The 22,398-nt window shown below is 35.1% G+C and overlaps 1 protein-coding gene across 1 annotated transcript; it reads left to right on the top strand.

Moving 5' to 3' along the window:
• Positions 1 to 16,672: 16,672 nt before the first annotated feature.
• Positions 16,673 to 20,987, top strand: LOC121753126 (translation initiation factor IF3-1, mitochondrial-like). The gene is made up of 9 exons (XM_042148309.1): positions 16,673 to 16,976; positions 17,082 to 17,163; positions 17,386 to 17,456; positions 18,184 to 18,282; positions 18,449 to 18,505; positions 18,883 to 18,951; positions 19,705 to 19,770; positions 19,877 to 20,756; positions 20,851 to 20,987. Exons 1-8 carry the CDS (start codon positions 16,749 to 16,751, stop codon positions 20,753 to 20,755), a joined length of 1,551 nt encoding a protein of 516 aa, XP_042004243.1. The 5' UTR covers positions 16,673 to 16,748; the 3' UTR covers position 20,756; positions 20,851 to 20,987.
• The last annotated feature ends 1,411 nt before the right edge of the window (positions 20,988 to 22,398 follow it).

Raw genomic sequence — 22,398 nt, 5'->3', positions numbered from 1 at the left:
TTTTCAAATAAATTCTTGGTAACGCATCTGCTATCACAACTTAATAATGACGGTATCACCATCTCTTATCTTACGGTTTCGATTCTTTTGACATCGATATTATTTACACAACATCTACTATATGTATTGAAGTCTTTCTCACTTATCATTAATTATTTCTCTCTCATTATTCATCTCTATTATGTCCCCACAGCCAATGTCACTTCTTCTTTGTTAACTGTTAATTAGTCACGTCAATAGATTAATAAAGTAGAGTCGTTTAGGCTTGTTGCAAATTTTTGTGGTCAATCTTGTTTAAGAAAATATGTTGAGGGGGATTGTTGTTGTGGGATAAATGAAATTCCACAGATAAGTTAAGGTACAATGAAATCGATTTCAACTTTAAGGCATAATCTCGGCATGTTTGTGATACCCTTTGTAATAGTACTTCATTAAACTTGATTTGATTTAATTAATTGATAGCTTCAATTTAGTAATTTTCAACTAATTTAACTACAAGTACAACCTACGTACGTGTGGAATCAAAATACAAATTACACTCTCTGTTGCGTAATATTGTCATGTCGACATTGGTCAAGCAGTCAAATTAAATTAGTATTATATGCATTCATAATAAACTGCATTGTCACTGGATGAGTCGCCAATTATATCAAGCATTTAAAACTTACCTTTAGACTATGTTTAATTCAAGTATATGATGTGTTGATAATTATTGGTGATCGACGATTACATATTTGTTTGATCAGTTATAGCAATTGAAATAATATATTTGTACGAGTTATTTGGTTAAGTGTTGTCTAATACAGTAAAATGGATTTTATTAGTAATAGACCACTCACCCTTACAAGGCCTTATAAAGGGGATGATTATCCATACTTATATAAAGAACCCAGGGTCATCACTAAGTCAACGTGGGACAACAGTTTAAGAATTTTAACACGTCTCCTCACGTGTGGGCCGAAATGATATATCGGAGTTCCACCACGTGGGTAAGTAAGAGAAAAGATAAAGAGATAAAATCTATCATCGACTTGGTCTGCTCTGATATACCATATTAGAAATGAGCTAGGATCATTACCAAGTCAATGTGGGACAACATTTTAAGAGTTTTAACACGCCCCCTCACGTGTGGGCCGGAATTACACATCGGAGTTCCATCATGAGGGTAAGCAAGAGAAAAGATAAAGAGATAAAATCTATCATCGACTTGGGTTTGCTCTGATACCATATTAAAAATGAGTCACTCACCCCTTAAAAGGTCTTATAAAGGAAGTGTTATCTATACTTATATGGAGGAACTATGATCATCACCAAGTCGATATGGGACAAGATTTTAAGAGTTTTAGCTGATTTTAATGAAATTTCCTCAATTCATATTTTTATTAAAACTATAATATTACTGTTTTGACTATATATATACCTATATGAACTTCTGATTTTATATTAAGTGAATAAAATTGCAAATGAGATATGAAACATACATCAAAGTCAAGCATGGGATATTATGACTTGCACAAAATTGAGATCCTTATATTGAGTCTACTAACGCATTAATTATTCGGAGAGAAAAGTACAACAAACTTGATATTTTCTCTTTGACATTGTTTATACTGATATTCAGTTTGACACATAATTTATCATTCAATTTAAAAATAATATAAACGCACACAAAAAGTTTACAATGTTGTATTTATGGCAGTATTCACACACATCGTTGGAAATGCAAAATTGCCCATAAGAAAATGTGGGGCAACTTATTGAATAAAGTGAGATGAAAATAGAAAATTGAATTAGAGTGTGAAAAGAAAAAAATAGTACGCCCCACAAGTCAAAACTCATCTATTTGTGTTTGGACATTTTTCAGCAAAGCCGATCGCATTAGGATCCTTTTGCATTTCTATTAATAATATTTTGTCAACTTACCATAGTCTACAATGAATGTATCGTCTTATTAAAATAATGAGTATAGTATTGTGATTTATTGATGTGAATCAAATATTCCATCATTTCTCCCTTGATTTCATTTTTTTTTTGTATTTTTAGATTTACAAATCTCTCTTTATAGGACATGAATCGACTAGAAACATAAATGTGATAATGTAGAGCATTTTTTTAATCTGGCTTTGGTTTTGGTTTGTTTTTATTTTGTACTACTTAACAGATAATTGATTAGTTGTTTTTGTGAATCTATATATATTCACTATTGTTGTAAGTTTATGCATTTTTGGTTTAGATGAAAAAGGAACTTTGACAACATCGTGCTAAAGTATAGTACTAGTATTTCATTATCTCACTTTCCACTTTGAACTCTTTTTTAGCAATAACCATTAAATTATGAATAATGCTATACGGCCACATTATGGTCAGCCATAAATTAATTAAATAATAAAAAAATTATTTTTTTTTCAAATTTTTGATTTAATACTACTTGATTTTACTTTTATATCATCGTCATTATATGTTGCTCAACATGTTAGTTTTGCTCTTTCGTAGTTTTTGCTCAACTTATTACTACTGTCATTTCTTGATTGTTGCTCAACGTATACAGTAATTCGTGATATTAATGTGTTTTACGTATGGAATTCAAAGATAAGTATCAACTCACAAGTCCATTCACACACATATAAGTTTATATCGGTAATTCTAATTTTTTTATACATGTAAATGGACTAAATTAACTCTTTATGGCCGGCCACATTATGGTTATTTAGCATCACTCTTAAATTATAAGTGAAGTTATGAGGAGTTAATATTGGAGATTAGATATTTTGGTTCTTTAATTTTTATTCTTAATTAACGTTGTTTTTTGTTTGTGTGCCAGTTTAGGAAATCTATGCGGCTGGCAAATACACAAACTTTTGCAAAAATACAATATCGTCCTATCCTAGCCCATTCATTGTGTTCAAGCTGTCGCACAACTATATTTGGTTGAGATTTTCGATAAAATTTTCTCATTATTTTTATTAAAGTAACAAGAAAATACAGCCTACAGGGATCCCAATATCGAAATTTATCTAAAATATATCCACCTGGTCCAAAATTAAACTTCAAAAAAAATTACATAAATTAAATTATAAGGTTCAAAATGTAAAAGTCAAATGCAATCACATCATAACATTTGTCTTCTATTCTTCATCTTCTGAAACCGCTGCATAATAGTTTCATTGGTAACTTTAACAAACACATCATTTTCGATGTAAGGAACTAAGCAATCATTCAATAGTTGGTCTCACATGCTATTACGTAGAGAAGTCTTGATGATCTTCATTGCTGAAAAGGCTCTTTCTACTAATGCAGTGACAACTGGTAAGATCAATGACAACTTAACTAATGAATAAACCATTGGAAAAACTTCATGTTTCCTTGTAGAAACCATCTTTTGAGCAAGACCACTGATTCCTGATATTTGTGAAAACTTTTCATCTATGCGCACATCGAAAATAAAGTTCTCAAGTTGACTTTTAAGCTCAGACAAAACAACTTCAGAAAATTCAGAAGGATAATACCGTGCAAGACGAAGCAGCTTCTCCAAATCAAATGCAGAAAATAAATCCCTAGGATCAAAACATGACATGCATAAAACTAAGTCTGTGTTGACTTCATCAAAACGTGGATTCAACTCTTGAGCTTGCAAGTCAATAACAGAACAAAAGAGCTCAACTCGATAATAGTGGAGATTCTTCATTTTCTCAGCTTTACGTCTTCCTTTTTTTCGAGCTACAAACTCATCTTCCATGTCAAGCACATCCAGTTCATATTTGCTACAAAACTTAGAAACATCAGCAAGCAATACATCCCAATCTTTTCCCTCATTATTTGCAGACGTGATTTTGCTACATTGACAAGATTCATCGCATTAACAATGTCTTGATCTTTCTTTTGTAGCACTTGGGAGAGTTCATGTGTGATTCCCAAGATTTGCTTCATAAGATGTAACACAAAGACAAACTCAAAAGCTATCTTCTTTCTCCCCCTTTGAACTATTATTGCAGCCAAACAAAAAAACAACCTATGTAGAAAAATTAATTGAATTATATTTGAGTTTTGAATATACCTAGTTCTAGTTTACCAGATTTCAGACTTGGAACGGCAGAATGAATACGCTAAATTCAGACTTGGATTGGAACGACAGAATGAATACGCTAAATTAAGAGGCACGATTCATATATATTTTGCTGAAACCTATCTCTAATATTATATTTATTATAAATTATAATTATTGTGAAATTACTAAAATACCCCTAAGTTTTTTAAGAATTAGTGGGGGGACCAGCCCCACCCTCCCTCCGCCCCTGTGTATGGAGCATTTGATTTACAATAAAAATATCAATAACAATTTCAATACTAAAAAACTCACCTATATATGATACCCCTAAATAAATAAAATGCAAACACTGAAATGGGAAGAGAATCAGAGATGGAGTAACGCGCATTAAATGGTTAAATTTTTTCACACAAAAATCAGAAAATAAAATGAGTAGTCATTTTCATTTTCTGATATGAATATGATGGCAGAATTTTGAGTTATATTGGCAATAGGATATGATTTGCTTCTTTCTCTGCGTGGAGGAAATGTTGAGTCAATTTCAAGGGTCTTCTTTCTTGTTTTTATGCTAGTATACAAATTAAATCAAATAACTTTGTGATTAGATTGTGAGTTGTGACCAATCATTAAATTTTTATGTGAAGTCGGATTCTTATATAAAATCATTTGATCCTGTTTGACAAGTTCATGTTTCGATTTTGGCTTAAGATTACATAAATTAAAAACTAAAGTTGATAATTGATGTATAAAAATCATAGTGAAGAAAAATTGGCGATTCATTGCACAAGTGATAATTTAATTAGGACCTAAAATTTAAAGGGATGTAATGCATTGAAAAAGTCTCGCACATCATTTTGTAAAATATAAAAAGAAAATTCACATTTAGTGTACTCTATTTGACTTTTAATCGGTTATAATTGGCTGTGATGCATATTTATGGTGTAAATAATTATTCGATATTTGCATTTGATGGAAAATACAATCAATAATGTTGTCCTTAGTGCTGTTGTGTATATGGACTTGGGGTAGGCCATTTTTATTACTAGTACACTTATTTGCATGGTTGTCATTCCATGACTTGTCTATTCTAATTTCTAGGAGAAATATTTCTATATCACAGTTGTTTATATCCCATGATTTATTTAATTAATCATTTTTATATAATTAATATATGTGCTATTTTCACCGACAGGGTCATCTTAGAGCATCTACAATGGAGGATGTCCCGGCGGACGTCGAACCGAAGTGCCGGACGACCGCGCGGGACGTCCGCCATTAGGCAGCATGCATACGGATACGAGCGTCCGCTGCGGACACCGGAGTTCCACGGCTTTCCGGGACGTTCGTCGGGATGTCTGTCTGAACGTCCGTCATTGCGTTGACACGACAGACGTCCCGACGGACGTCCCGATTTTTTATTGTTTTTTGTGGATGTCCGTCGGGATGTCCTTGGGGATGTCCGTCATTGTGTAGTGGGATGTCCTTATGACGTGGCAGTGCAGTGGGATGTCCTTATGACGTGGCAGGAGGTGTTTTTGAGAAGTCCGTCGGGATGTCCGTCGGGACATCCGTCCCATTGGGGATGCTCTTATATTGCTTATAGCATCATAATCCAAAATCAAGATCAAATCTCCACCATTAGATTTTAAAATAAGTGGATGAGATTAAATCTTGCGAATTTCAATAAATAGTAGACAAAATATCAACAAAATGGTAAGACCGTCATTCTGTTATCATATCATAATTTTCGTATTTTTTTATATCAACATAGTGTATTGCAAATATCAATACAATGGCATGGGTATTTCAACACAAATACACGAAAATATCAACACAATTTTATTGAGATTTTACATGCATTATATTGAGATTTTACCTGCATAATGTTGAAATTTTTTGATGTATTTGTTGATAAAAAATCTGCTTATCAACATATACGAAAACTGAAATAAAAATCATCAAATTTCATTATCCGAACGTCGTCGGAACATATGATATTGAGATCTCGTTAGAATTCTTATAAAATTACCTTTAATTTGTTATATTTTTTGCAAAAATAATTTAAATCGAGAGAGTTGCGTAAATTTAAATTTAATAAGAGAACTGACATTAATACCATTTAATTTATTTAATAATTATTTAAATTTAAAATATAATCCACGCATTATATCAACCATCTGATCTCCTAATCTACAGCCACCCGCTACGCGTCTCGTCGTCATCTCTATCTCGTCTCAGCGAGACGAGACGGCATCGAGACGGCGTTGCAGCCCCGGGTCTCATCCCGGTCTCGGCGAGCGTGTTGTCCCAGCGAGACGGTTGGCGCGCCAGCTCGCCACGTAGCGCGCACTGGCGCTAGGCGTGACGCCCACTCGCCGGCCCGCGAGTGGGCGTCGTCACGCTGACGCAATAAATAATTTAAAAAAAATTTATTTTAATAAACAAAAAATAAAATAAAATAAAATTAAATTAAAAAACGGTCATATGACCGTTCAACGGTTATTTTTTTTTTCTTTTTTTATTCTATAAATACTCCTCTTCCGTCCTCATTATACACACAAACACACATCTACTCTTCTCAAATCATCTTCATTTCCTCTCCAATTTTCATCTCACCTCTCCAATTTTCATCACAAAATGTTCGGCGACGGAAACTCTGGCGGCTCCGGCAGCTTTGACATAAACGCGTTTGGCGACTGGGGGGCATGTACAATGTCTTGGGTGGTTCCGGTTCGTCGACGCCGGGCACCCAAGGCTCGTCGACGGCGGCAGTGTACCAACCACCCCATTTTGATGCGGATGCATACGCTCGTCCCTCCTCCCCGAGGTATTCGCAGGGTTTATCCCAAATTAGGGAGGATTATCCGGATGAACCCAATCCAGAAGGAGGACGAGGCGGTGGAAGCTCCAGGGCTCGCGCATTCGACGCCGTGGAGGAAGAGGAGGATGTAAGTCGTCGTCCATACAGCCGCAAGGACACGATGGCTCTGTACAACGCCTAGGTCAGCGTCTCGTACGATCCCATCGTCGGGAATCAACAAACCCGGAAGTGTTTTTGGGACAAGGTCACCGACGCCTACAACGAGATTAAGCCAAAGGGGTCCCGCCGCCGCACATTGAAGATGCTCCGCAGTCATTTTGACCGAGTCGATAGAGAAGTCAAAACTTTTTGTGGGATCTACAAGAATGAAGGGGCGAATTACCAAAGCGGAGCCAGTGGAACCGACATTCTGAGAGCGGCTTTGCGAGTCTTTTTTGGCGACAACGACAAAGAATTCAAACATGTCGATGTTTGGGAGGTGGTCAGAGACAAGGAAAAGTGGGCTGGCGGTGTCCAGTCCAGCACAAGCTCGACCTCGAAACGCACGAAGCACACGGCGAGTGGCCAATACTCGTCTAGTGAGGGCGGTTCAGGCTGCGCCGCACAAGAGTTTGACTCACAGGAGGTTGAGGGCACAGCCACCGATGCAGGGGGGGTCCTCCCGTGGGCGCCGTCGGCTGCAAGGGACCAAGGTGGCGAAGGCGGCTAGAGGGAGGAGGGGCCGAGGCGAATCAAGCCAGGCGGGCTCGGGCTCGAACACCCTATTTTCCATGTACTTGACCGCCACGATGGCGGACACTTCCCGCATGACGCCTCCACAATATCAAGCACATCTTGCCGGAATTGAGTATATGGCAAGACAAATTGATATTCCGCCTCCAGGTAGCTTGAGTGCACCGCCACCGCCTTCAAGGGATGATTCGCCGGCAGAGTAGTTTTTATAATTTCTATAAAATTGTATTTTTTATTTATTTTTTCACGAATTTAATTATGTATTTTTTTTTAGGATTTTAAGTTGTAATTTTTTTAGGATTTTAAGTTGTAATTATGTATTTTATTTTTAGGATATTAACTATAACAATTATAATTAGTATAATGTCATATTTATAAATAATAAAATTTTATTAAGTGTAAAAGTAAAATTACTAGTACGAGACAGCCAAATATGCAATAGAAGTTTTATATGCTGGAATGGAGTGAGTAGTTGATAGGGTTTAGCCTATCGGAGGAATTATTTGAGTGAATTTGTACAGAGAAAAAGAGAACAACCCTAGTTGAGGTTCTAGGGGGCATTTTCACGCCAGAAGAGAGGATGAGATTAATAATTTAATTCTTCATTCTGCTTAATAATATGTGTGGTACAAAAAGATCTCCTATAAACTAGGAAAGTAAATCAAAGCAAATCAAATCCTAACTACTAGGCAAAGTAAATAAAATCATAATAACTAAATAATACTGAAACATAAATAAACTAAATAAATATATGAAGAGAATATCAGCTCCCTTCCGGAATAAAATAGAATATCAGGTCCCTATCAGTAGTATAGTGTAACTTGTTAAATTAATGTGAGTTATAAGTCATTTACAATGTTTTTTTTGTTTTTAAACAAAACAAACTCGAAGTCATAGAAATTAGCGAGCCAAGTAGAGTACAAACCATCGTACTCTAACCAAATTAACCATCCTAATTAAGGACGATAGCATAGACAAAATAAAGAACAAAACAATCACACTAGCCCAACCAAAGCAAAGGTTGAACGCAAACCAAAAGCTTACCCATAAAACTAGTCACGACAAACAAATCAATAATACAAAGAGAGGAGAAATTAACATCCAAAAATGTAATAGAAGAAAAAAAGAAAACCGCAAGCAATTAAAGTAAATCATTATACAAGAACTTCACAAGCAAGGTACCTAATGAACCAAAATAACTACCATAAGCAATAACATTAAGAGCTTCTTCTTTTTTTCTTTTTCTTTTTCTTTTTTTAAGTTCGCTCTTTTTTCACTCACTCTATGATTGAGCACAACTAGTCATACATTTGTATGCCTCGGTGAGAAAGGGAATAATAAAATATTCCTAATTCATGCAGCTATCCATTAAAGTAAAAGTTTCTTTATTACTCTTGTGTCGTTTGACTAGACCTCATGAAAAATAGATCCATATAATGATAATTGGTATACCTTCAAAAGGTCAAATAAAAAATATATAGCACCCCTCTAAATTCTATGGTCAAATACACTGCAAATATGATATCAGAAAAACAAAACAAAACAAAACAAAACACCTATATATATGTCAAAACAAATTAAGGAGAATATATTATGCTCTTGTTTGAATGTAAACATACTCCTATTATATATAACCCACACACAATCATATGGCATGGAAGATACGATATGGTGTGTGTATTAATTATAGTATATATTAATAATTGCATATTTTATACAAACAAAATTGAAAAACAAAATCAAATAATTCATCCTTACCTAACAAGTATATATCAGCAAGTCCCACTGAAGGACAGTGGTGAGTGGACTGTTTTTAGGTATGCTCAAATAATCAAATAATTTAGTTATTCTATTTTAGATGATGTATTTATTCTTGGAGCTAGTTGAATAGGAAAGCGACAATTTGGGGGTTGCAATTATTTGGAGTATTTCAAGTGGGTGTATTAGAGTGTGCTTGCGCAAACTATAAATTAAGATGTTTTATAGAGTTTATACATTCATTTAACTTGTTTAACAAATGATATTATAAACTCGACAACATTTTTAAATTTTCTTTGGGAGAACCCTCCTGTATTTTTGTTTTTGCAATTGTAATTTAATCAATCGACAACATTTTCCTCTTAAAATAAGACCTAACATTTTGGATCTTATTTAAATAATAATTTTACATAAATCGTAGTCTAGTTTATGGGAAGATCCTAGTTGTGATATTTAATTCTATCGCATTGCAGAAACACTCAGTTGAAGTGTAGGGATAAGATCCCCGATCTAATAATGATATTATCAATTATTTAGCTGGAGCAATTTGAATATTTGGTAGCATTTAATTTATTATAAGCATAAAAATATTACTAGTACTATTTATCGATGCACATGTTAATAGGAGTACATTTTAACATCATGTTATCTTATACTCTGAAAACTTACTTTTTCGTGAAGATTTTTAACCCAATAATTTTAAAAAAAAAGTAATGAAAGTCAATTATCCCTTAAAATTAAGAGAGAAAAGGGTTGGCACATCAAAGTTCCACATCAGTATTTATCCATTAAAAGAGGAAGTTAAATGAATTTATTATTCGCCATCCAGAATAGGACACGTATTGGCTATTTATTTTAACTTCGTGTTTGGAATAATATGAGGATCCCAATCCCAAATTATGGGCATTATTAATTATTTATATATAGAGTTTTCTTATCTGAAAATTGGTTCATTTACAAACAAAAAGTACACGATCGATCATATGTGATTCCTATCCCAACCACTTCTTATAAATGGGCCTTTCTCATGTCTACGAGTTGGATGAGACGTTCCACCTAAATCAACATGTGGAATTATTGGTAAGAGCATCCACAATGGTTTTCGCCAAGTCATAGCCTAGCCACAAACTCCTCCTGCCACATTATCAGCACTAAAAATCCTCCTGGCACATCATCAAAACAAGCAAATAGCCCAGCCATAGCCCAGCCACATCACTCAAAATTATATAAAACAAATAATGAACAATCACACAAAATACGGAATTAAATTTACGCCACAGATACGGGAAAATGCAACAATTTTATTTACATTTTAAATAAATTACATTTTAAAAAATTACATAAATAAAAAAAACTAAAACTGGTCGTTGACAATACGCATAAACAGGGCTCTGCTCATCCTAAAACGTCGCCTGAAAAGGTTGGCGTTGAACCGCGGCTCCTCTGCGAAGTAGTCTTCGTATAGGCGCTGATGTGCAGCTACGTGATCACGATCAATCGCTTGTCGACGATGGACAACTGGCCGAGGTCGAGGTACCGCCGGCTGCAAGGCTCTTTGCATCCATTGGTCTATCCTGCGGTTGGTATATGCCTCAAACGCTTCGGCCATTCGACGTTCGTACTCCTCAGCGTCCCCCCCACTACCTCCACTACTACCACCCGCGTTACTCATTTCTCGGTGTTGATCTTGTACAGAAATTAAGATAGAGAGAGTACTCGTTAATACAAGTGGTGCGAATGAAAATGAAGTGCAAATCGCGTATATATAGTGTTTCGAAAATAAAAAAAAAACCGCTGGGCTATGCGCTGGGCGATCCGGGCGCTGCAATGGCGCCGAGCGGATCGCCCAGCGCATAGCCCAGCGGATTTTGACCGCCTAGCGCTAGGCGAAATTCATTTCCGAAAAACCGCTCGGCGGTTTTCGGCTCCTGCAATGGTTCGCCTAGCGCCGGCGCTCGGCTAGGCGGTGCGCTAGGCGCCATTGTGGATGCTCTAATGATATCAACCTCAATAGCCAAATTACAATTTTATTATTGGTAATAGGCTGATAGCATATAGTAATAAACACTTCAGAGTGGTGTAAATAGTCATGGCTTTATCATTGCTTAATATAGTTTTGCCCACATCCTTCTACAACAATAGAAACGAGCAAAGTACAATATTGAATTAATCCATTTGAAACCATCAAACCCCACACCACATGCATGAATGCACACCTATAAAAATAAATCATCGCACTCAAATCAATTGAATGTGATTATTAGACGTAAATGTCTAAGTTCGAATATGAACACTGACAATAACAACCATCCATTATTTGCAGCCACGATGGAGTCTGATGGGACTCTGGCCGCTGTAGATCCGTCTCAACCCGATCCTTGCAATGCGTGTGGCCTTTAGGGGGAAAACTAGTATTATCACCCGTGCTATGCACGGGTCCTATAATTTTTATGTACTAATTACACATTTACCATAAGTCAATGAAAATATAAACTAGTTTATATTTAGATGTATGTACTAATTACACATTTACCATTTTAGCACATACTACTATCTTTTATTTTTGTGCTTCTTAATAGTAGTTGGTAAGTATTAAACTAGTTTATATTTAGATTTAGACAATGAAAACTTAAAAATAAAATAAAAATAAACACTAGTTTATGGAAATGCTTTTAGATAACAATCCAGTTTCAAAATTTTAAGTTTTACTCTCGATACAATACTTTCACTGATATAAACACCTAGTATATTTTAATAGTACTACATTACTTTTCATTTATCCATATGCCCAAGTTGTTACAATCGAGAACTCAAATGAAATGGTTCAGTGAATTCTAATAAGCTTAAACTTGCATTCCAATTTTAATGAAGCTATAACATATGATACACAATCATAGCAATTTTTTTGGTCATGCTTAGTTGCAAGTGATATGATATGAATCTGATCAACTGCCTCATTGCCCACTCAATTTTTTCACTATGGAATAAAGATTTGATTTTGAACCTTATTAAACACTCACAAGAAGAAAATATATAAGTGTCCTAGCCGTTCAAGATATCTGCAGTTATGTACTCCAATTGGACAAGGAACTATGACTCACAAACAATTTGAATCTTAACTTTTAATCTAGTTTTAGTTGTTTTTTGCCTAGTTGCTCTTAGACACCATCTCTCTCTAGTCCTAGTTGTTAATTTACCTACTGTATTTTGAACTCTTGCTACCAGTTTTACTTCATCTTGCTATTAAAATCTTTACTTGTTATGTATACATGATTTCAGTCAATGACTCAAGAATATGTCCCTATAATTGGTGTTGGTGTGTAGATAGCATTTATTTATAGCAAGTGATGTGTTGAGTTTCATTTATTTCTTGTTAAAGTTGTTAGTCTAAGCAACTTACATTTCCTTAGTTCATTTACCTTGCATGCCTAGTTGTTGTGTTTGTTTTTCTAAGTTGGTTGTGAAAGTGTACATTGTTTGAAGTATCACCTTGTGTTTGTTTTCTTGCTTGTTCTAGTTTGTAGCATCTAATTAGTTATTTCGATTTTATTTTGATTGTCGTAGCACCACTGTTCTCTGTCTCTTCAATCTCACTACTTTAAGTGCCCATAATAGTTCTTAGTTACTTGCTTACAAAGTTCATTTTCTTTAAAAATTTTGGTTAAGTTATGATTTAAATGACAAATTTCTTTAAAATTTTAATTGTATGTGATAATTGAGAAAGAGTCCCATTATTCACAAATCTAGTCTTAAAGATTGAACTAGAGACCAAATTAGGGTCTTCCATTTTCTTAATCTTGTGGTTAGGATTAATTTACAATTAATTTAATATTTTATTCAATAAAAACTTTTTTATTTTATTTTTTAAAATTTTTAAAAAATATATTTTAATTTTTTTTATTCAATAAAAACTTGCCGGAGTAAATAATGAACTATATTCACTAAATGATGAACTAAATGAGTGTACGTTATGAAGTAATTTTGACATGTTATTGAAATACATTAATGATACAAAATTTTTTTGTGTTAAACGTTAAGCGGTAGTAATGAACTATATTCAGTAAATAATGAATCAAATGAACGTTAGTAATGAAGTAAATATGACATTTTATTGAAATACAATGTTAATTGTGTTAAACGTCAAGCAGTAGTAATGAACTTATTACTTCATTCAGCCATGCTACTACTTCATTCCATTAGTTTATTACTTTATAATGTGTTATGACATAATTATCTTTCAGTTGAAGTAAATTCGGTATGTAATGAATGCGAAAAATTACTTCATAACATACGTTTATTTAGTTCATTATTTACTCCAGCAAGTTTTTATTGAATAAAAAAAAATTTAAAAATTAAAAAAAATGTAAAAAATTAAAATTTTAAAAAGTATTTATTGAATAAAATATTAAATTAATTGTAAATTAATCCTAACCACAAGATTAAGAAAATGGATGGCCCTAATTTGGTCTCTAGACCGGTCTTTAAGAAGGTTCGACATTGATCACAACTCAATTGGAGTCCCGAGAAAGAAATATGCAAAAGTTATAATTTAATTAGTTATTTTATAAGTTATTAAATTGATTAAAAGACAACCAAAATTCATGATTTAAATGACAATTTTTTCTATTAAAAAATACACCATTTAAGAGATATTAGTACATAGTACTCCCTCCGTTCCATAGTAGTATAATTATTTTTTCATTTTGGGCATTTCATAGTAGTAGAGTCATAATTTTTTAGTAAAAATAACACAATTCTCTCTCTTACTTTATTCTCTATAGTTTTTCATCTCTTCTACTTTATTATTATTTTATTTAATATTCAAACATCTAAACTTATAAACCTTATAAGGTGAGAGTGGTTCAGTTCAAATTATCTTAAAATGAATATTTGAAAACTTATCAGTCATAATCACAAATCATATAAGTTGGTACCATAAACTAAATCTATTGCGAACTAATATTAGTTGGAGCAAATGATATATTTTATGCTGCAAACGTTTTATGCTGCCAAAGAATAAGTTCTTAACTTTTCATTTTAAGATAATTCTCCCCTTAAATATCACTATATATTAAGAATTGGAGTATGTTTTATGTACTTAATAATATACTATAAATTATACTAATACCCACCATGTAGATGGTCAAAAAATCCTAAAGACACAAACACAGTTTTATGTGAAAAATTGAACGGATTAAATTCAAGATTTTTATGCCTCCACGATGGGACGGATGTCCCGGCGGACATCCCGACGGACTTCCCAAAAACACCTCATGCCACGTCATAAGGACCTCCCACTGCACTGCCACGTCATAAGGACCTCCCACTGCACAATGACGGATATCCCCAAGGACATCCCGACGGACATCCACAATAATAAAAATTCACAAATTCACCAAATTAAACAATTTACAGAATTAAAATTTCGACACGAATACAGACGGAGAAAGTGCAATGATAATTTCATTAAATAAAAAAAATAAAAAAAGTACATTTCAAAAAAAATACTAAACAAATTACATTGTAAATATCAATGACGACCCCTCCGCGTCCATAGCTCTTCAATTATATCGTTCTGGAGTCGAATATGGGCTTGTCGTTGGTGTATGTCGGCAAATGCACGGACTCGATCGGCCTCTTCATGGGGTATCCCCATAAGTACATTGGCGGTGGCCAAGCCATGGCTTGGACCGGCAACATCAACATCATCATTGACCCAATCAGTCAGCGGTGGACCTTCATATTCGACAATCATGTTGTGCATGATAATACATGCGTACATGATATCAGCGATGCTGTCAATATACCACAGCCGTGATGGACCCTTCACTGCCGCCCATCGAGCCTAGAGTACACCAAATGTCCGCTCCACATCCTTGCGCTGCATCATGACGACCCGCAAAATAGATCTTCTTTTCGTCTGTTGCGCATCTGATCGTCTTCACAAAGACGGGCCACATAGGGTATATCACATCCGCCAAATAATAGCTCATATTGTGCTGGTTGCCGTTGGCGACGAAACTGACGGCTGAACCAACGCCCATGCACTGCTCGTTGAAAAGGGGCGACGACTGGAGGACGTTGATGTCGTTGTTTGACCCGGCTACTCCAAAATACGCATGCCAAATCCACAGCCGGTAATCAACTACCGCTTCAAGGATCATCGTGGGATTCTTGTCCTTGAAACCGGTAGTGTACACCCCTTTCCAAGCGAGGCAGTTCTTCCACTCCCAATGCATACAATCTATGTTGCCCAACATTCCCAGAAACTCGTGTTGGCTCGCGTGCAAATCCATCAGAGCATGGCAATCTTCGGGGGTAGGCTTCCGAAGATACCTATCCCCGAATATCTCCCAAACGCCCTCACAAAAATACTACAGACATTCGTGGGCAGTCGTCTAGCCGATATGGAGGTACTCATCGAACATGTCGGCCGCACCTCCGTGTGCCAGCTGTCTGATTGCGGTAGTGCATTTCTGTATGGGCGTGTGGTCGGGTTTACCAACTGCATCACCCCTCATCATGAAATACTCGTATCGACGCTCTAAAGCGCCCACGTTACGCAGAAATAGCAGACGATGCATTCTAAAACGTCGTCGGAACATGTTCTCCCAAAACCACGGCTCCGGAGCGAAGTAGTCCTCATACAACCGACAGTGTGCAGCGATGTGGTCCCGGGGTACTATAGCTCGACGATGGATGGGTCGAGGTAAGGTCGGCTGCTGCTGCAAGGCCGCTTGTATCAAGCGATTTATCTCCCTGGACGTAACGGCCAGCAACTCTTCTTTAATTAGCCGCCGTACGTCATCAACACCCCCACCACTACCACTACCACTACCACTACCACTAGCCATTTTGGATATACTAAAAGAAACGTAGAGAGAGAGAGACTCGTTAAAACAAGTGGTGCGAATGAAATGAAGTTCAACGAGCCGTATATATAGAGTTTTTTTTTAAAAAAATTAAAAAATTAAAAATCGAGACGTCCGTCGGGAACCCGCAATGGCGGACATCACGACAGACATCCCAACGGACGTCGTCAGAAATCCGCGGAACTCCGATGTCCACAAGCGACATCCGCGTCCACCGGTCGCTCGCCTAATGGCGGACGTCCGCCGGGACACCCGCCGTTGCGGATCGATCCTCTAAGCAATTAATTTCCAAAATAACATACGACTAAAAGTACAAATAACAAAATAAATATGGAACAAATAGAAGAAACCCATATTCCGATGTGACATTCGGCTCAATACTTGTGTTATAATAAAGCCCATATTTTCAGCCCATCAAACAGCCCAATCTCCTAATTTCTTCCCCAATTCTCCTATCGAAATCGCGATTCAGGGTTTATCACAATTGTGTTCATTCTACATTTAGCAGCAGCGCTTGCTGATGCAAAATATGGTGCTTTGGGGTAGATTGAGGGAATCAAGGTTTAAATTTCATGCATTTTTCAACGAATTCAGGAGGTTTTACAATCTAAATCCAGCTCCAGCTATCGCAGATCAGCTTGTCTCTTCACGAAAATCACTTCCGACTTTGTATCACCCTAAGTTCATCGCTCAAGATGAGCAATGGGCGCTATTCCGACAAGTCAGATTCTATGCAAGGCCTATTAAGGTAAAGTGTTACGTTCATAATCATAGTATGCGTTGGTGAACTCATGGATTAACGATCGAGGGCTAATTTTAGACGTTGGTTTTATGCGTAATTTTGTTCATTCAGAAGAAAGCGATGAAGGATGATAGTGAGCCTATGATGAATGAGGAAATCACGGCTCCGACGGTTAGACTCGTTATTGATGAAGGTGTTAAATAATTAACTTGTTTTTTTTATGTAGAGTTTTGGTTTAGATATTCATCAGTTTTGTGATAAACTTTTTACTCCTATTGGTTTATTGCATTTGGTAAAGGTGCCTGGGAAATAACATCCCAAACTGACAAGAAATGAATCAGCTTTTATTTTTTAATTTGGCTAAATACTAACTAACTGTATGATGATGATAATGTCTGGCTGTGTGTACTTGTAGATCATCATATTATAGTATCGAGGTATGAAGCATTGGCTCGTGCAGAAAATGCTCAGCTGGATTTGGTCGAGGTACGGTGTTTATGATATTTATTTATGAGTTTGTGAATATTTGATGTGTGCTTCTGGAAGACAAGTTTGACATTACATAGTAAGTTTAATAAATTTTGATATTAGATGGTCTTACTGCTTTGTGTTAGGTCAGTTGCGCAGTCTCTGTCCCTTTTTGTTTGGCACAGCCAGCTTACAAAGCATGAAAAATACTTTACTAATTTGTGCATTACAAAAAAAAACTCTCAAATATGGGAGCACTGCAAAGCTGCACAACAACACAGATACATCAATGAATCATCTCTTTTGTCATGGCGGATTCCTTGGGGCTCTTTGACTAAACATGTTAAAAGCCTAAAGAAAAGGTGACTTGAAGGAAGGCTGGGTAATATGTCTGGTTTGCGCAATAGTTGTTCTACCTACTATTTCTTCCTCTTCTGAAATGACACGTGTTATAAGCAAATGAGATCTCCCATATCTCCTATTATGTAGGTTTCTATAGAATGATCGCTTTCCTGTTACTTTTGTCGCACTTGCCACTTCGAAAATGCAAATGACATTCTGGAGCAATGTTGTAATGCTCCTCATAACTCATAGGGTACTACAGAAATGGTCACTGTTAGGTAGGAGTTCTAGGATTTAATTTTCCCATCTCTCTTATTTTATAATGTTTTAACATTGTACATTTACTTTAGTTCAACATGGTCGTGCTTTTGTCACTGTACTGATGATCACCTGCTTGTTACAGGTTGATAAAACTGGCAAACCACCTGTTTGCAAGATTTTTGACTACAACAAACAAAGGTATATTCAGCAGACAAAAGAAAAGGAGCGTGCTAAAAGCAAGGTTGAGTACATCCTATTGATAGAATATTTTTTAATTTGGTTGCTTACAGGCTAAATTGTTAGAAAACTCTATCATTCAATAATGAGATTTGTCTTGAATTATCAGTTGTATTTAATTTTGGATTTTTACTTTATTTTATATAATTGCTGTTTTCTGTTTCGTGCAGTCTGACTCTACACTCAGGCCTGGGGCACCGAAAGAACTTAGATTTGGTGTTAAAATCGTAAGCATGCTAGTATTATTTATTTCCAACTACTTATATGGTTATAACTCATCCATATCGTTCCAGATAGGATTTATGTACTTACTATTATTGGGTAGTACTTGCACGTCCTGGGTAATTTTACATTTGTTCTCCAGTTTTAGACTTTTAGTAGAAGAGCATAGTACAAGTGTTCTGGAGGTTGGGTAATTTATCATCTGTTCTCCAATTTTAGACTTTTAGTAGAAATGCATGGTACAAGTGTTCTGGAGGTTATAAATCTATGAATGGCTTTTGACAAAACCATTATGTGTTCTTTACCCTTTTGACTTTAGCTCATTCAAGTGTATTATCACATTTAACATTTTCTGGCCCTCCAATTGCCTTGTTTGTATCAGAAAGAAAATGATCTGAAAATAAAAGCTGAAATGGCTAAGAGACTCATGGAAAAAGGTTATCGAGTAAAGGTACTTACTAACTCTGTCTTTTTTGTTCCCTTTATTGGAAGAATCACCCTCTACTGTGTTTGGACTTTGGAGGCAGTTGTTGTTCCTGGAAAACGATATTGATAATCTTTTAAATTTTAAATATCTTGTGAAGCACAAGAAGAAAAGAAGAGCTCATGGTTATTTTCTTATTCAATATCATCCTACATTTGAATCTTATGGAACCAGAAAATACAAAGATCTGTTTGTTCCTAAAAATTTAAAATTTGCTGGTGCGTATTTAATTGAAAATAATCACTGGACACCTCTATCGACTAGTAACACCCAAAAAAGTACTTTTGTATTGCTTTATTTCTCTTATTATTTTTTGCTTGGCCCTATTGCATTGGGTGCCCCATCTAAGATTTTTGCATGAGAAACTTGACTCTGGAAAATACTTTATTGATTCTATCTATTAGATAGTAGTATAACACTCAATTATTCAAATGCCAAATGTTTCATATTTCACTTATGATGTGCGGTTGATATTTTCTCACAGCCAAAAAATTTACATTGGCACTTATTATGTCTGGAGTTCATGTCTTGTTTGATAGCACTATGTTTTTTTAAAAGTTCTCAGTGTGGGTTCCCACTGCAAATGATCATATATAAACTTCAATGTAATGATGATGAGAAGTCGCAAATGATCATTCAATGTAATGATGATGAGAAGTCTATATATATCTCCCCTTCTAAGTCTTCATTAACTAGTTTCTGTAATTTTCTCTCTGATAGTGTACAGCCGCAGATGCTAATGAGGGCGTGGACTTGAAATCATTGTTATCTAAATTTACTCCTTTGGTAAGATCTTACTCCTATTCTTCTCGTGGTTTCCCTTGCTGATTCTCGTCTTAACTTTCCCGTTCTCCCTACTCAATCATGATTTTAAATTTATCATCTGCATCAGATTGATGATGTTGCTGTTGTGGAAAGTGGACCTAAGTATGAAAAGAAGCAGGCATTTGTCGTTGTCAGGCACGTCAAGTTTGGTCCTGCCAACAAGAGTTCAGGAAAGAAAACTTCTGCAACCGCCGACTCTCCAAAGACGACAGAAGCCTCGGCTGAAGATGCTCAGACTAACAAATCCAACTGGGATGCTTTCGACGGAGATGATGGTGATGCGCATCCGATTTTTGAGATAGAAAATGTAGCAAGTGGTCAGCTTGATCGTTCAAAGCATACAGCTTCATCTATTCCATCTGGACCTGTGTATCCACTGAGGGTTCCCGTGGCTGTGACCGGCCGTGGTACAACAAACACTGCAGACAGAGTTGCTTCATCTCCAAATCTAGATAACCAGACATGTTTTGGCATGAATACGCCACCTAGAACGAGACCTGGTCAGCAAGTCGAGGTGCCTCAGCCTGCTTATCCGCCAAGGGTACCCCTGGGTTTGAACAGCCGTGGTGCAACAAACACCCCAAACAGAGGGCCATCTCCATATCAAGAAAACCAGAAGCATTTTGGCATGAACACGTTGCCAAGGAGTAGACTGGGTCAGCAAGCCGAGTCTCCTCCTTGTGGAATTCCCAAGCAAGGTTCCTCTTCCTCGACGAATCAGAACTCACCGCCCAAAAGTTACGGTATATTCAGCGTGCCAAAGGCAGAGGCAACACCAGCAGCCAACAGATACCAGCAAAATGTACCTCCAGCTGTGGCCTCGTCTCCAACAATATATTCTAGAGAACCTTCGGCTGCAGCCCCATCTCCGGCTGCAGATTCTGGGCAAGGAAGATATGGAATATTTAGTGCTGAAGAGAGAGAAAAGCAAGCACACAAACGGTGAGGTATATTTTTCTCTAGATGCCTTTCGTCAATTTTCAAATGGCTTATTTTTTGTAGATTAGTTACTTACATTTATTTTTCTTCGTATTGATTCAGCTATAATTTAGTAGATGGCAAAAGTACATCTATTTTGTGATATCAGTGCTGCTTGTACTAGAAAAATGATTCATAGACTCAACAGCTTATATTACTATGAAATACAGTAATATTAATAAACATGAGTTATTGGAGCACATCGCTTTATTCATGTTTATATTTCGTCTTATATTTCTGGTATGAAGATAAACTGGAGGTATAAATATTTTTGAATAATTTATCTCATTGAAATCCTTCCCTAACCCAAATAAATCCATAAGCATAATTACTTATTTTTAATTAAAATGAACTACAAAAATGGTCCCTAGATTATGGGTTTATCTCGCCCATAGTCCTTGGACTTTAAAAAATATCGTCAGACATCCGTGGACTAAGGGTTTATCTCGAAATTGTTCATTTTGTCATTTTTTGATACGAAAATACTCTTTTGAGGGTTTGGTCAATTCGGTCTTTTTACACTTTTAACATTTTAAATCTGATATTATTTCAGTGATGTATTAAATCTAATATTATTTCAAATATCATTCTTCTTCCCTATTGTCGTCCTTCACTTTGTTTCTTTATTTCAATATTAGATTGAATTTTATAAAATTAAATTTTAAATTTAGATTTTTAAATATCAATAAAATTTTCTTAATTAAAATGATTAATTAATGGACACTATAAATATTGATTAAAACTATTAATTTTTGTTATTTAATATAATATTCAGTTGAATCAAAGAAGTACAAAAAAATAATATTAATCATGATGGAAAAATAAGAGCTATTCTACTTAACCTTCGTTCGGTTGTTATAATTGCTTGTGATTATATATTATGAAGTTGACTAAAAATTTGATACTACTAAAAATTTTATATAGGAGTATTTTGTTTAAATTTTCTAGTTAATTTTGATTGTTTTCAAATAATAAACTAAAATTATGGAGTATTAGTCTTACATTAGATGCATATTTATTTAAGAATAATCGTATTATATGATCTATTTATGATTAAAACTAGTATTAAATATTGATTAAAATTAAGTTGGCGCCGACGTAACTGATTGATGAAATATTAGACACTATCAAATATTGATTAAAACTATTAATTTTTGTTATTTAATAATTTTAATAATTAATAAAATTTATTGATATTTAAAAATCTAAACTTAGAATTTAATTTTATAAAATTAAATCTAATATTGAAATAAAGAAATAAAGTGAAGGATGACAAAAGGGAAAAGAATGATAATTTTAAAATATTATCAGATTTAGTACATCACTGAAATAATATCAAATTTACAATGTTAAAAGTGTAAAAAGACCAAATTGTTCAAACCATCAAAAGGGTATCTTCGTATCAAAAAATGACAAAATGACCAATTTTGAGATAAACCCTTAGTACAGAGATGTCTGACTATATTTTTAAAATCTTAGAACTATGGGCAAGATAAACTCATAATCTAGAGACCATTTTTGTAGTTCACTCTTTTAATTATCTTAGAAATATATTGACCACATGTAAAACTTTATAAAATACTTAACATCCAATGATCCAATAATACAGCA

The sequence above is a fragment of the Salvia splendens genome, chromosome 10, assembly GCF_004379255.2.
Source record: "Salvia splendens isolate huo1 chromosome 10, SspV2, whole genome shotgun sequence".
Classification (NCBI taxonomy): domain Eukaryota; kingdom Viridiplantae; phylum Streptophyta; class Magnoliopsida; order Lamiales; family Lamiaceae; genus Salvia; species Salvia splendens.
Note: the sequence above shows the minus strand (reverse complement) of the source record. Positions and strands in the feature narration are given on the sequence as shown.

Bases quoted from the DNA above. Each gene is read 5' to 3' on its own strand.
- LOC121753126 (XM_042148309.1), top strand. From the start codon at position 16,749: ATGCAAAATATGGTGCTTTGGGGTAGATTGAGGGAATCAAGGTTTAAA. The intron at 18,283-18,448 runs GTTGAGTACATC...TGTTTCGTGCAG, and splicing joins AGGAGCGTGCTAAAAGCAAG to TCTGACTCTACACTCAGGCC. The intron at 19,771-19,876 runs GTAAGATCTTAC...CATCTGCATCAG, and splicing joins TATCTAAATTTACTCCTTTG to ATTGATGATGTTGCTGTTGT.